We start from the raw sequence: 13,874 nt of genomic DNA, 5'->3' as shown, positions 1-13,874 counted from the left end.
AAGTGATTCTTTTCTTACATGGAAAATTTTTGCAAAAAGGTAAAAATAAAGTTTGCAAGAACTTTGACACTAGTAGATTAATACTTAGAATAGATATGGTAGTCTTTTAGAAAGGTTATGTATAAATGTCCATCTGTTTTACTCTCTTTAAAAAAATCAGTCTAGGAAGGAAAGTTTTTAGCCATATATGTATGTGTGTGTGTGCATGTTGAGTGTGTATTTTTGTTTTCTTTTTTTTTTTCTTATTGTGCCACCTCCTGGAAGAATGAAATTATGCATTCTTGTAATTCCTGTGGCTTTTCATGTACCACTTCCTCGAGCTCTAGTTAGGAGTGACGACTTACTGTCTTTGTAAAATTTTGATATACATTATTGACCTGCTCTTTTTGTCAGGGCTGTTCTAAGCAAGCTTTACTGCTTCAAACATTCATATCACACAAAGTTGTTTTTAATGTGTTCTGGCGTGGCTCACTTTGTTAGTGATGGAATCTACCCATGATTTGACTTTGACTCATACTTTCTACTCATCTGTAATGATGAATATAAAATCAAATCAGGTATAGATGTGGTCAATATTATTCAAATTGAGTTAGATTATATTTAATTTTGTCTGATTTCTTTGGTTAAAATTTCAATCTGCTACCTATTAGCTAACATCAGAAAATATGTGTTAAGTAGCTTCTCTATAGGTGATTTAAATGATTGAAATATTGATTTAAATGTTAGTTTTCTATCTACACAGTCAATACAGACATAATAGAGTAGAAAAGGATATCTCTGTTTTTCCTTTTTAGCTTATGTTTAAAAAATAGAACCCAGACTTTATGTTTTGTCATGTATCCATGATATATATAATACATAAATACTTTCTTATTTCAAGAATTTTGTTAGTATCTTTGTTTCATTTTTTTAAGGTACTACTTTCTACAGCATTGACAGCTACTATTTCTTCTCATCACTCATTTTCTCTTAAATTTTGAACTTCCATTTTGGTAAAACACTAATTGTAAAACTCAGCTAGTTTTTAAACACATTAATAAGTATTAACTGTTAAAGAATTTATTAGTCTCTTTTAAAACATCCAGTTTTATGAATGAAACGTGGAATCTTTGGGGATTGGCAAAATGATCTGCCCTTCCATTTACAAGGATAAAAATAGAAACTGTACATGGTCATCCATGTGAATCAGATCTCCTGTTCATTGTGGGGTGATTTCAAGTTGTAAAAATCTTTGCTAGTTACTGAGTTGCTGTGATGTTAGACTGGAAATACCATTTTAATTCTTACCACATTTTGTCTGAGGTAGCAATTGATCCCTAATTTCCATTTCATTAACAAGGTACTTTAATGCTACTTTATTGTTCAAGTTAACTAATGGGTTTTCCATTAAGAATGAGTGGGTTTATAGGCCATGTGTTTTTAGTAGGTGAAATTGTTCAACATCCTGTTATTAGTTTTCTGATTTATTTTAGAAGTTCTTTAAGTTAGTCTTAACACGTAGCCATTCTTAAAGCATTAAGAGATGTTTATCTAGTGCCTTGGGAACTTTGGAGCATTTGAAGGAGAAGATCATTTTTATTTTTGAAGCACAGTGAACATGGGGAAGACAATTTAGGCTTCCTGAGTCTTGCTGTGTTCTTTTTTTGTGAATAGTAAGCTGTGACTATTAATGGTTTCATAGACTTACAATTTGGAAATTTTGGTAACCAAGAAAGATTGTGAAACTTGTAACTTCAAGATCTTATCTTGTGGGTTGTGGCATTTGACATTATTAGGTTAAGAATAGTCAGACTAACAAGATATCAAGGTACTATGAATGAACATTAAGTTAATAATACTTTTCTGCCAAATTCATTCCTCATTTCAGCACTTATTGAAATTTTAAAAAATCGTTCAGTAAGCTTGAGATTTTATATTTTGAAATATGACTTAAAATGCTTATAAATCATGTATGATTGTCATATCATTGTTACTATATGTGGAATATAATTCTTCGGTAAGGATCACTCAATAATGAATGAAGCAGTATTTTCATGGTACCAAGAAAACTGCTAATATTTTCAGTAGTAATTAACTCATTGTTCAGTAACAATTGGTATTTATGGTGTTTCTTATTTAATGTATTTTATTATTTATGAATATAGAAAGTATCATAGATACAGTATGCAATGGTTTATTTTTAATTTTAAAATTTATTTGAATCCTTTTTGTTGGTGGCTGCTACCATAGTTAGAAATTAAAGTTATTTTCATAAGAATGAATTTTCTGAATAGATCTTCAAAGAGAAAACTTACTAGGTAAACTCACCTCAAGGTTGGGATTTAGTTTTAGTGTATGTATGATTGAAGAAATAAAAGGTAAGAAAAGAGAGAAAAGTGAAGAAAGGTCCAATGTGGCTTATAACTTATTTTTTTTCTCATTCTTCTAATTATTTGCTGTGTTCCTTTATTAAAAACTCTGGCTTTTCGATATTTTTGTTGTCATTTTTACACATATCCATTTTTTTCTTTGGTGTTATTTCTGCACCACTGAAAATTTGTCTTTCATTTTTTACACATTGTCAGTATTTGAAAATAGGATTGCTGTTGGTTTAGACTCAGTGCTCATCTGCATGATCAGCCTGTGTCATTTCTTGCCTTAGGCCTTACCTCCTTTCAGTGTGTTGATTTTCTAGGTTTTATCTTTTCTCATTTAGAGGCCAATTATTCTTTTTTCATTTTGTTTCAAGCAGTTTTATATCACCACCTGTTCTTTCCATTTCAGAAGTTCGTTTTCTGATATAAAGCTAAATAGTTTTGCTGACATAAGTTCTTTTCATCTTCTACAGCAGGTTCAGTGTTTTGCTCATAAAGAGAAACTATAGTTTCAACTTGGATCATGATTAGAATTTTCAGTGAAGGTATCTGTCAGTATTTATGGCAGCTGGGTGCTTCTTGCCCTTCTTTAAGCAGTTCAGGGACTCCAAATCTGTCAACCGTTGTGAGTATGGAAGAGCCCTCATTATGGGTGAGAGGGATACTTACTTTAACTTCAAAGGAGGGTATAATTTCTCTTAAAAAAGGAAACATTGTACTTACTGGCCTCCCTAGTGCATAGTACTGGTTGAGTGAGTGAACTAGGTTTTTGTTGATTGTAGTCGTGGTGGTTTTGTTGGTTTTGTTGTGTTTTTCTGCTTTTTGGTTGAACGTGTAAATGAAGGCCTGAGGTGATTTAATTATTTGCAAATTCAGTAAGTAAAATATTTTCAAAAAGAGAATGTTACAGAAATCTGAAGAAAGGCTGAAAATGGCAGTGAAGGTATTTGTTAGATAATAATTGGGAAGAATTTCCTGGCAGAATAGGTTATTCAAACATTTTCTAAGGTTCCAAATATGGTTGTATAATCTCCTTCCATAGCAGTCTTTAAAAGAAAGATTATTTCTTTCCTTGAAATATTTTAAAGGTGAGTCTTTCTGTAGCACATGGTCTAGTTTGTAGCATTCTGTAATCATGTCAGATTCAAAAAGTGAGATTAACTTTTATATTTATTTGCAGAAGGATAGCTAATCATTCTCATTAAGAATATTTAAAATAGTGTAGGATGAAGGGATTGTTTAACCACTGTACCACTTATAAACTATTAATCTTTATTTGGGATTAAAAATATCCTAACAGGTTTTTTTTTTTTTTTTTTTTTTTTTTGGAGACAGTATTTCACTCTTTCACCCAGGCTGGAGTACAGTGACGTGATCACAGCTCACTGTAGCCTTGACTTCCAAGACTCAAGCAATCTTCCCACTTCAACCTCCTCAGTAACTGGGACTACAAGTGCATGCCCCTGTACCCAGCTAGAATAATAATAGGAAATAGTTTATTCTCTCATCTTTTTTTTTTTAATAGAAAGCTGTTAATCTTTACTTGGAATTAAGAATTTGCTACTCAGTATTTTTTTTTTTTTTTTTTTTTTTTTTTTGAGATGGAGTCTCGCCCTGTCACCCAGGCTGGAGTGCAGTGGTGTGATCTCAGCTCACTGCAACCTCTGCCTCCTGGGTTCAAGTGATCCTCCTGCCTCAGCCTCTCGAGTAGCTGGAATTATAGGTGTGTGCCACCATGTCTGGCTAATTTTTTGTATTTTTAGTAGAGATGGGATTTCACCATGTTAGCCAGGCAGATCTCGAATTCCTGACCTCAAGTGATCTGCCCACCTCAGGCTCCCAAAGTGCTGGGATTACAGGCGTGAGCCACCATTCCCGGCCTGCTAGTCAGTATTTTAATAGAAGTTTGGTAATTGTATTTCTTGTTTTAAAAAAACACTAATTATTAGAAATGGATTGTGTCTGTAAGTATATGTATATACATAAATAAGCCACATTTTATAATTTCTTGTCAAAAATTATCCAAATTCTAGGAATTATATGTAATGAAAGGAGCACAGTAAAAAAGCTGTTCATTAGGTTCTTTAGGGATTCTCATTTTTTAATTGAAAAAAGACATTTGTTTAATTGAAAGCTGTTGACATTGATCATATTAATATAGAAAATGATAAGAGTGATTATATATACTTAGGGATTCTCATTTTTTAATTGAAAAAGTCTTATTTGTTTAATTGAAAGTGGTTGACATTGATCATATTAATACAGTAAATGTTAACAGTGATTATATATAATAGTAATGTGTGCTTTTAAAACTAAACATTTGAAAATTAAAAGAAGAAAGATTGCTTGTGAATTTTTTGTTAGATTTAGTTTTTCCTTTTTATTCCAAGGAATACATACATACAAATTAAATTATTGCCATAAATGAAGAAATTGTCATTTATGTAGCATTTGTATAATTTTGTTACTTACCTTTAGGCATTACTATCACATTAACTTGGGAAGATAGAAATGATTAGAGTAAATTTTCTCTTTTATAATATTTGTCTAGTTGGGTGGTTTTTTTTTTTTTTAATCCTGTAGTTTAAGAATGATGTTTAAAAAACACTTTTGTTTCTCTGTCAGCCTCTGGAATTGCTTTGGCACTCATTAGATGAATGGCTAGTTTTAATAGCCACAGAATTGATGAAAAACAAAAGAGACTCAACAGAGATCACTTCTATTTTACTGAAACAAAAAGGCCAAGATCAAGATGCTGCTTCCATTTCTCCATTTGAACCTCCAGGACCTGGGAGCTATGAAAATCTGTCCACTGGCACGAGGGAATCTAAACCAGATGCTCTTGCAGGGAGACAGGAAGCCAGTGCAGATTGTCAGGATGTTATTTCTATGACAGCTAACCGGCTAAGTGCTGTCATTCAAGCTTTTTACATGTGCTGTTCTTGTCAGATGCCTCCAGGGTAAGAAAGTTTTGGCTTATTTTTTTTTTCTCTGATATATGATGAAAAGCAGTGATCTTTATGTAATTTCAAAAACAGCAAATAATAATTTGTTGATTTAAAGTTTTATTTTCTCCTTGTTTTAAGATACTCATACTAATCTAGATCTAGTAGGGAATATTTAAATTTTAAATAAGCAATATATATTATTACTTTGTAGAATGGTGAATGTCACCTTGTATAAGATCTCTTAATTATGTATTTGAAATGTGTAGAGCAGAAATGCGCCAAATTTCAAGATTTTTAAAAAGTCACTTGTTGGTATTGTCTGCTGATGAGAAGTTAGAATCATTTTACAAATTGGCTAGGCATACTTCAGTTTCCTAAACTTACAAAGAAGATCCAACACCAAATGCTTTTGTTTTGGTTTAGAAGCCAGTCCAGTTCAATATATATTTATCAAGTTTGCCATATTATATCACAGTCTTTTGCCTGTGTATTCTGATTGATATTTACCCCCCACAGAATGACTTCACCTCGTTTCATTGAATTTGTCTGCAAACATGATGAAGTTTTAAAATGCTTTGTTAATAGGTAAGCTTTCTGGGGTTTGTGGACTACCCTGCTAGCCTTTCCTCTCTTTACTTACAGTTTCATCTAAACAGAAAAAATACTATTTCTCATACTATTCAAAATATGCTCAATCACAAATGAAACTTTAATAGATGTGGATTACTATGTGTTTTTCTTCTGTTTCAGTGTCAGTGTATCTGAATTTGCATTTCACTTAATGCTACTCATTCTTCCTGTCCATTTAAACAAAATATTTTTCTTTTAGAAATCCCAAAATTATATTTGACCACTTTCACTTTCTCCTTGAATGTCCTGAGTTGATGTCAAGATTCATGCATATCATAAAAGCACAGGTAGAAATTTTTCTTCATTTTTTTATTCTATCGAATGAAATTAATTTCTAAAATTCTAATATTGTTTAGTGGAATAATTATTACACTTCAGACATTCTGTTGTAAGAGGAATGATTGCATGTTACTTTAATATGAGGAGTAAGTTTTCTTCAAGAAATATGTATTGAGTGCCTACTATGTACAGAGGTCTGTACAAAAACAACAGAACACATTGCCACATTTCCTGAAAGGAGCTTAATGAAACTCTTTAGTTCTATAAGGCTGATTGTCCTTTTGAAAAGGATTTTAGCCCCCAAATACATTTGGGAAATTACATAACATACGCCCTTTGGAAATTTATAAATCACATTGGCAGCATGTTAAAAGACTTTGAGAAGCCCTTTAGTAAAAATAGTGATTTAGCTTTGTTAATCCTCCAAACTTATTTGACCTGACCACCTTTCCCCTACCAGATGTGTACCTGTTCATTCCATATATCTCATGTTACGTGAAGCTAGCTGGAGGAAAGCTTGTTTTGCTCCTTACCAGCTATGTGAACTTTGGGCACATTTCCTAACATCCTTGAGCCCTTGGTTTCTTCATCTACAAAATGGAGATAATGACAGCAGCCTCATAGAACTATTGTCCAGAATAAATTGTCAAGAATGACTGTGATATATGCTCAATAAACGGTAGTTGTTTTGGAGACAGAAAACCTACTTCCTTTCTGTAAGAGGATTCTAATTCACTCTGGCTGGGGAGATAATAAACATATGTATAAAATAGTAACTACAATGTAACCTGGATCTTTAGGAGTTTAAGGGAGGAAGTTAGAAGTTTAGGAAGAGCTGGCTCTGGCGTCTGTAGTCAGGGGAAAATTTCAGAGGAGGCAGATTTTAAGTTACCTTGAGAAAGCTTGAAAAAATATGCAACATTTTGATGGGAGTAAACAAGGAGGGAGAACTTTCTAGCCAGCATGTGGGCTGGAGCATGTAGACCGAAAAGTATGTAAAACTGCAGTATTGCAGCAGAAATTTTGTGTAGATAGGAGCAAGATAGAGTTCTGGAAAGGTAGATTGAGGTCATCCAATGATGAGCCTTGATTTCCAGATTGAAGAATTTTCTTTGTTTGCTAGGCTGTTAGGAGCCACTGATACCCTTGCTTTAGGAGAATGGCATAATTCTGGCAAAGTTTTAGAAAATAATTTGCCAGATATGTAGGACAGACTGTAGGCAATGGTTTGGTTAGTAGTCATAATAAATATTATAAGTGGTTTTTAATGTCCTAATAGGGACACTTGTCCTTTCAGAAGTTAAGCTATGAACTAATTTTTATAAAATTATACGTAAGTATATAGTGGGATCTTTTGACATCTGTTTAATAATGATAATGTGAAAGAGAAGGCAGTAATAATGACTTACATTTACTGATTTTAGGTCAGGTACTATGTATCTGCTTCCATGAATTATTTTATTTTCTTAACCATTGTGTAAGATGGCTACTCTTTTTTTCTAAGCTGAAGTAGTTAAGTAACTTGTTTAAGTCATTCTGCTACTAAATGGGAGAACAAGAACTTAAAAGTCTGTCTGGTTCTCAAGTTCAATTTCTTTCTTTCTTTTTTTTTTTTTTTTTTGACACAGGGTTTTACCTGTCACTCAGGCTGGAGTATAGTTAATCTCAGCTCACTGCAACGTCTGCCTCCTGGGCTGAAGTGATCCTCCCAGCTCAATCTTTCAAGTAGCTGGGACTACAGGTGTATACCACCACACCTGGCTAATTTTTATGTTTTTTGTAGAGACGGGATTTTGCCATGCTGCCCAGGCTGGCCTTGAACTCCTGAGCTCAAGTGATCCTCTTGCCTTAGCCTCCCAAAGTATTGGGATTATGGGCATGAGCCACCACGCCTGGCCAAGTTCAATTTCTTAACTTACACTATATGATACTGTTCTGGGGCAAATGAGATAATAGGTGAAAGAAGAGTTTAGTTTTTGAGAGATAGTCTGCTGTTTTTAATATAGGTTGGTGCAAAAGTAATTGCGGTTTTTGGCAGTTACTTTTAATTGCCAAATTAAAATTGTCAAATTAATTAAAAATAGCAAAAACCGCAATTACTTTTGCACCAACCTAATAGTGTCTCTGCTTTTTACTTTCTATTCCTTCTTCCCTTCCTGGACAATTTAGTCAAAAAGCATCTGTATTAGGTATCCACTTTGTTGACCCAGAGAGGGAGGTGTTTATGGCCTGACTAGGGTGAGGAGGGTGTCTACATGTGTAGTGGTGGCCTAGTGTGGGGTTTTGGAGTTTGGATGTGATTAAGAAGGGTGTCCGTGTAGAAGAGGGTCCCAGTGTGAGTCATGTGAGTTAGAGTGGCATAAGGAGGGTGTCCATGTTGGCGGTGGTTGCAGCTGATCAGTGCTGTCTGATGGAGCCTCAGTGGGGTGCAGGGGCCGTGTCAGTCATTGGAGATTGGTTACATACCAAGGGAGTGCGGTTGCAGGTTGATCAAATAAGCAAGTATGAGAGTCTAACTCTCGTTGTTGGAGAAAGGAGTTACAAAATGGAGGAAATTAGAAGGAACCTTGTGCTGAATTGGAGTTACCAGTTTGAATTTAGTTTTAAATCTACATAGATACATGTAGCAAACCTGGCACCTAGCTCTTGCTCTCTCAGTACCATTCTCAATGAACCAGGGCTCCTTGGAGAAATGGCTAATTCCAGGGCTAGATCAGGGAAAGTATAAAATAAGCCTGCAACGTCTTATTGTGTAAGAAAGTAAGGAAGTGTTCAAAGACTGGTGGGGTTATGTTAACATGACTCGGAAGACAGCTTGGATGGACTCCCACTACCAAATTTGGAAGAACTTGAGCATCAAAATAAATAATGATGGCAACATAAATAGGAACCTATGAGTCTGTACTGAAAAAAGTTAATGAATAAATGGAAAGTCCGATGAAGGGTAGGATGATTACACCGTCTCAAATTATCTCCCGACAGAATAATTACAAAGAGAAAAAGGGTGCCTTACAGTAGAGAAGCTTAGCAGTGATCAAAGCAGACATAGCAGTGTGCCAGCTGATAGGATGCTCTGAGGACAACATGGCATCACTTCTGTGATATATTCTTGCCAAGGATACACACCTTAAATTTAATCATGAGGAATCATCAGACTAAATACAGTTGAGGGACATTCTACAAAATTAACTGACCTGCAGTCTTTAAAACTATCAAGGTTATGAAAATTAAGAAAACATTGAAGAAATGTACCAGAGTGAATGAGACAGGACAGGACAATTAAAGGCAGTTCATGAATCATTTTGCAATAAAAGGACATTATTAGAAAATAGGCAAGACTTGAAATGGGATCTGATGTAGTAATGTTATCAGAGTTAATTTCTGATTTTGATGGTTGTTATCTAGTTATAGAGGAAAATTCCCTTGTTTGTAGGAAATAAATGCCTAAGTGGTTTATAGGGGACTGGACATTATATTGGCAACTTGCTCTCACATCAGAGGACAAAAAAGTACTTTGTACTCTACTGTACTTAGAAGTTTTCTGTAACTTGGAGATTGTCCTCCTCTAGAAAGTTAAAAAGAACAACTACCTCTGCTAAGGGATTGACTTCTTCTTCTGTTGGTGGTTTTCAGGTGGCCAGTAGTTAAAGGGAGAAACATTTTGTATTGATGTACAAATGCAATTAAGAGGAGCCTCTATAATCAGTCCTGTTTTGTGAATTATTTATGGAAATGCAGGTACTCTAGAAAGTTTACATATGAAAATGTGCCATTTGGCTGTGTAGGTGTTTGTATATGTGTGTGTGTGTTTGATCTTATAGTTATTGTATTAGCTTTTGAAGGTAGCAGTTTGTACCTTTTAATGTTCCACTTGAATTACTTGAAAAGGTTCCATTTGTTTTTATTTCTTGGTTCACATTTCATAGATAAATGATATAGTTTAATATCTTATAGTGGACAGTAAGTTTTCTTTTAAATAGTTATTGACAATAATTTTAACATTGCTGTGAATGACAATAATATTTATTTATTGAGCATTCTAGGTATTGAGTATTAGAGCATTAGTATAAATGCTTTTTTTTTTTTATTATACTTTAGGGTTTTAGGGTACATGTGCACAATGTGCAGGTTTGTTACATATGTATCCATGTGCCATGTTGATTTCCTGCACCCATTAACTCGTCATTTAGCATTAGGTGTATCTCCTAATGCTGTCCCTCCCCCCTCCCCCCACCCCACAACAGTCCCCGGAGTGTGATGTTCCCCTTCCTGTGTCCATGAATTCTCATTGTTCAATTCCCACCTATGAGTGAGAACATGCAGTGTTTGGTTTTTTGTCCTTGCGATAGTTTACTGAGAATGATGTTTTCCAGTTTCATCCATGTCCCTACAAAGGACACGAACTCATCATTTTTTATGGCTGCATAGTATTCCATGGTGTATATGTGCCACATTTTCTTAATCCAGTCTATCGTTGTTGGACATTTGGGTTGGTTCCAAGTCTTTGCTATTGTGAATAGTGCCGCAATAAACATACGTGTGCATGTGTCTTTATAGCAGCATGATTTATAGTCCTTTGGGTATATACCCAGTAATGGGATGGCTGGGTCAAATGGTATTTCTAGTTCGAGATCCCTGAGGAATCGCCACACTGACTTCCACAATGGTTGAACTAGTTTACAGTCCCACCAACAGTGTAGAAGTGTTCCTATTTCTCCACATCCTCTCCAGCACCTGTTGTTTCCTGATTTTTTAATGATGGCCATTCTGACTGGTGTGAGATGGTATCTCACTGTGGTTTTGATTTGCATTTCTCTGATGGCCAGTGATGATGAGCATGTCTTCATGTGTTTTTTGGCTGCATAAATGTCTTCTTTTGAGAAGTGTCTGTTCATGTCCTCTGCCCACTTTTTGATGGGGTTGTTTGTTTTTTTCTTGTAAATTTGTTTGAATTCATTGTAGATTCTGGATATTAGCCCTTTGTCAGATGAGTAGGTTGCAAAAATTTTCTCCCATTCTGTAGGTTGCCTGTTCACTCTGATGATAGTTTCTTTTGCTGTGCAGAAGCTCTTTAGTTTAATGAGATCCCATTTGTCGATTTTGGCTTTTGTTGCCATTGCTTTTGGTGTTTTAGACATGAAGTCCTTGCCCACGCCTATGTCCTGAATGGTATTGCCTAGGTTTTCTTGTAGGATTTTAATGGTTTTAGGTGTAACATTTAAGTCTTTAATCCATCTTGAATTAATTTTTGTATAAGGTGTAAGGAAGGGATCCAGTTGCAGCTTTCTACATATGGCTAGCCAGTTTTCCCAACACCATTTATTAAATAGGGAATCCTTTCCCCATTTCTTGTTTTTGTCAGGTTTGTCAAAGATCAGATAGTTGTAGCTATGCGGCATCATTTCTGAGGGCTCTGTTCTGTTCCATTGATCTGTGTCTCTGTTGTGGTACCAGTACCATGCTGTTTTGGTTACTGTAGCCTTGTAGTATAGTTTAAAGTCAGGTAGCGTGATGCCTCCAGCTTTGTTCTTTTGGCTTAGGATTGACTTGGCGATGCGGGCTCTTTTTTGGTTCCATATGAACTTTAAAGTAGTTTTTTCCAATTCTGTGAAGAAAGTCATTGGTAGCTTGATGGGGATGGCATTGAATCTATAAATTACCTTGGGCAGTATGGCCATTTTCACGATATTGAGTCTTCCAACCCATGAGCATGGAATGTTCTTCCATTTGTTTGTATCTTTTATTTCATTGAGCAGTGGTTTGTAGTTCTCCTTGAAGAGGTCCTTCACATCCCTTGTAAGTTGGATTCCTAGGTATTTTATTCTCTTTGAAGCAATTGTGAATGGGAGTTCACTCATGATTTGGCTCTCTGTTTGTCTGTTATTGGTGTACAAGAATGCTTGTGATTTTTGTACATTAATTTTGTATCCTGAGACTTTGCTGAAGTTGCTAATCAGCTGAAGGAGATTTCGGGCTGAGACAATGGGGTTTTCTAGATATACAATCATGTCATCTGCAAACAGGGACAATTTGACTTCCTCTTTTCCTAATTGAATACCCTTTATTTCCTTCTCCTGCCTGATTGCTCTGGCCAGAACTTCCAGCACTATGTTGAAAAGGAGCGGTGAGAGAGGGCATCCCTGTCTTGTGCCAGTTTTCAGAGGGAATGCTTCCAGTTTTTGCCCATTCAGTATGATATTGGCTGTGGGTTTGTCATAGATAGCTCTTATTATTTTGAGATACATCCCATCAATACCTAATTTATTGAGAGTTTTTAGCGTGAAGGGTTGTTGAATTTTGTCAAAGGCCTTTTCTGCATCTATTGAGATAATCATGTGGTTTTTGTCTTTGGTTCTGTTTATATGCTGGATTACATTTATTGATTTGCATATGTTGAACCAGCCTTGCATCCCAGGGATGAAGCCCACTTGATCATGGTGGATAAGCTTTTTGATGTGCTGCTGGATTCGGTTTGCCAGTATCTTATTGAGGATTTTTGCATCAATGTTCATCAAGGATATTGGTCTGAAATTCTCTTTTTTGGTTATGTCTCTGCCAGGTTTTGGTATCAGGATGATGCTGGCTTCATAAAATATGTTAGGGAGGATTCCCTCTTTTTCTATTGATTGGAATAGTTTCAGAAGGAATGGTACCAGTTCCTCCTTGTACCTCTGGTAGAATTCAGCTGTGAATCCATCAGGTCCTGGACTCTTTTTGGTTGGTAAGCTATTGATTATTGCCACAATTTCAGAACCTGTTATTGGTCTATTCAGAGATTCAACTTCTTCCTGGTTTAGTCTTGGGAGGGTGTATTTGTTGAGGAATTTATCCATTTCTTCTAGATTTTCTAGTTTATTTGCATAGAGGTGTTTGTAGTATTCTCTGATGGTAGATTGTATTTCTGTGGGATCGGTGGTGATATCCCCTTTTTCGTTTTTTATTGCATCTATTTGATTCTTCTCTCTTTTCTTCTTTATTAGTCTTGCTAGCGGTCCATCAATTTTGTTGATCTTTTCAAAAAACCAGCTCCTGGATTCATTAATTTTTTGAAGGGTTTTTTGTGTCTCTATTTCCTTCAGTTCTGCTCTGATTTTAGTTATTTCTAGCCTTCTGCTAGCTTTTGAATGTGTTTGCTCTTGCTTTTCTACTTCTTTTAATTGTGATGTTAGGGTGTCAATTTTGGATCTTTCCTGCTTTCTCTTGTGGGCATTTAGTGCTATAAATTTCCCTCTACAGACTGCTTTGAATGTGTCCCAGAGATTCTGGTATGTTGCGTCTTTGTTCTCGTTGGTTTCAAAGAACATCTTTATTTCTGCCTTCATTTCCTTATGTACCCAATAGTCATTCAGGAGCAGGTTGTTCAGTTTCCATGTAGTTGAGCGGTTTTGAGTGAGTTTCTTAATCCTGAGTTCTAGTTTGATTGCACTGTGGTCTGAGAGACAGTTTGTTATAATTTCTGTTCTTTTACATTTGCTGAGGAGAGCTTTACTTCCAACTATGTGGTCAATTTTGGAATAGGTGTGGTGTGGTGCTGAAAAAAATGTATATTCTGTTGACTTGGGGTGGAGAGTTCTGTAGATGTCTATTAGGTCCACTTTATGTAGAGCTGAGTTCAATTCCTGGATATCCTTGTTAACTTTCTGTCTCGTTGATCTGTCTAATG

At 35.3% G+C, this 13,874-nt stretch overlaps 1 protein-coding gene across 13 annotated transcripts in view; it reads left to right on the top strand.

Moving 5' to 3' along the window:
* Window positions 1-13,874, top strand: part of HACE1 (HECT domain and ankyrin repeat containing E3 ubiquitin protein ligase 1) — a 135,888-nt gene that overhangs the window by 71,822 nt on the left and 50,192 nt on the right. For all 13 annotated transcript variants that reach the window (XR_009212443.1, XM_058435435.1, XM_032155868.2 and 10 more), the window contains 3 exons: window positions 4,980-5,314; window positions 5,819-5,887; window positions 6,132-6,219. Coding sequence is in view for 12 of the 13 variants with exons in the window: in XM_058435435.1 (XP_058291418.1) it covers window positions 4,980-5,314; window positions 5,819-5,887; window positions 6,132-6,219 (492 nt within the window). In the remaining variant the exon portion in view is untranslated. The remainder of the gene's footprint in view (window positions 1-4,979; window positions 5,315-5,818; window positions 5,888-6,131; window positions 6,220-13,874) is intronic.

Source organism: Hylobates moloch, unplaced genomic scaffold, assembly GCF_009828535.3.
Source record: "Hylobates moloch isolate HMO894 unplaced genomic scaffold, HMol_V3 SCAFFOLD_2, whole genome shotgun sequence".
Classification (NCBI taxonomy): Eukaryota; Metazoa; Chordata; class Mammalia; order Primates; family Hylobatidae; genus Hylobates; species Hylobates moloch.
This window is presented reverse-complemented; position numbering and strand designations above follow the sequence as displayed.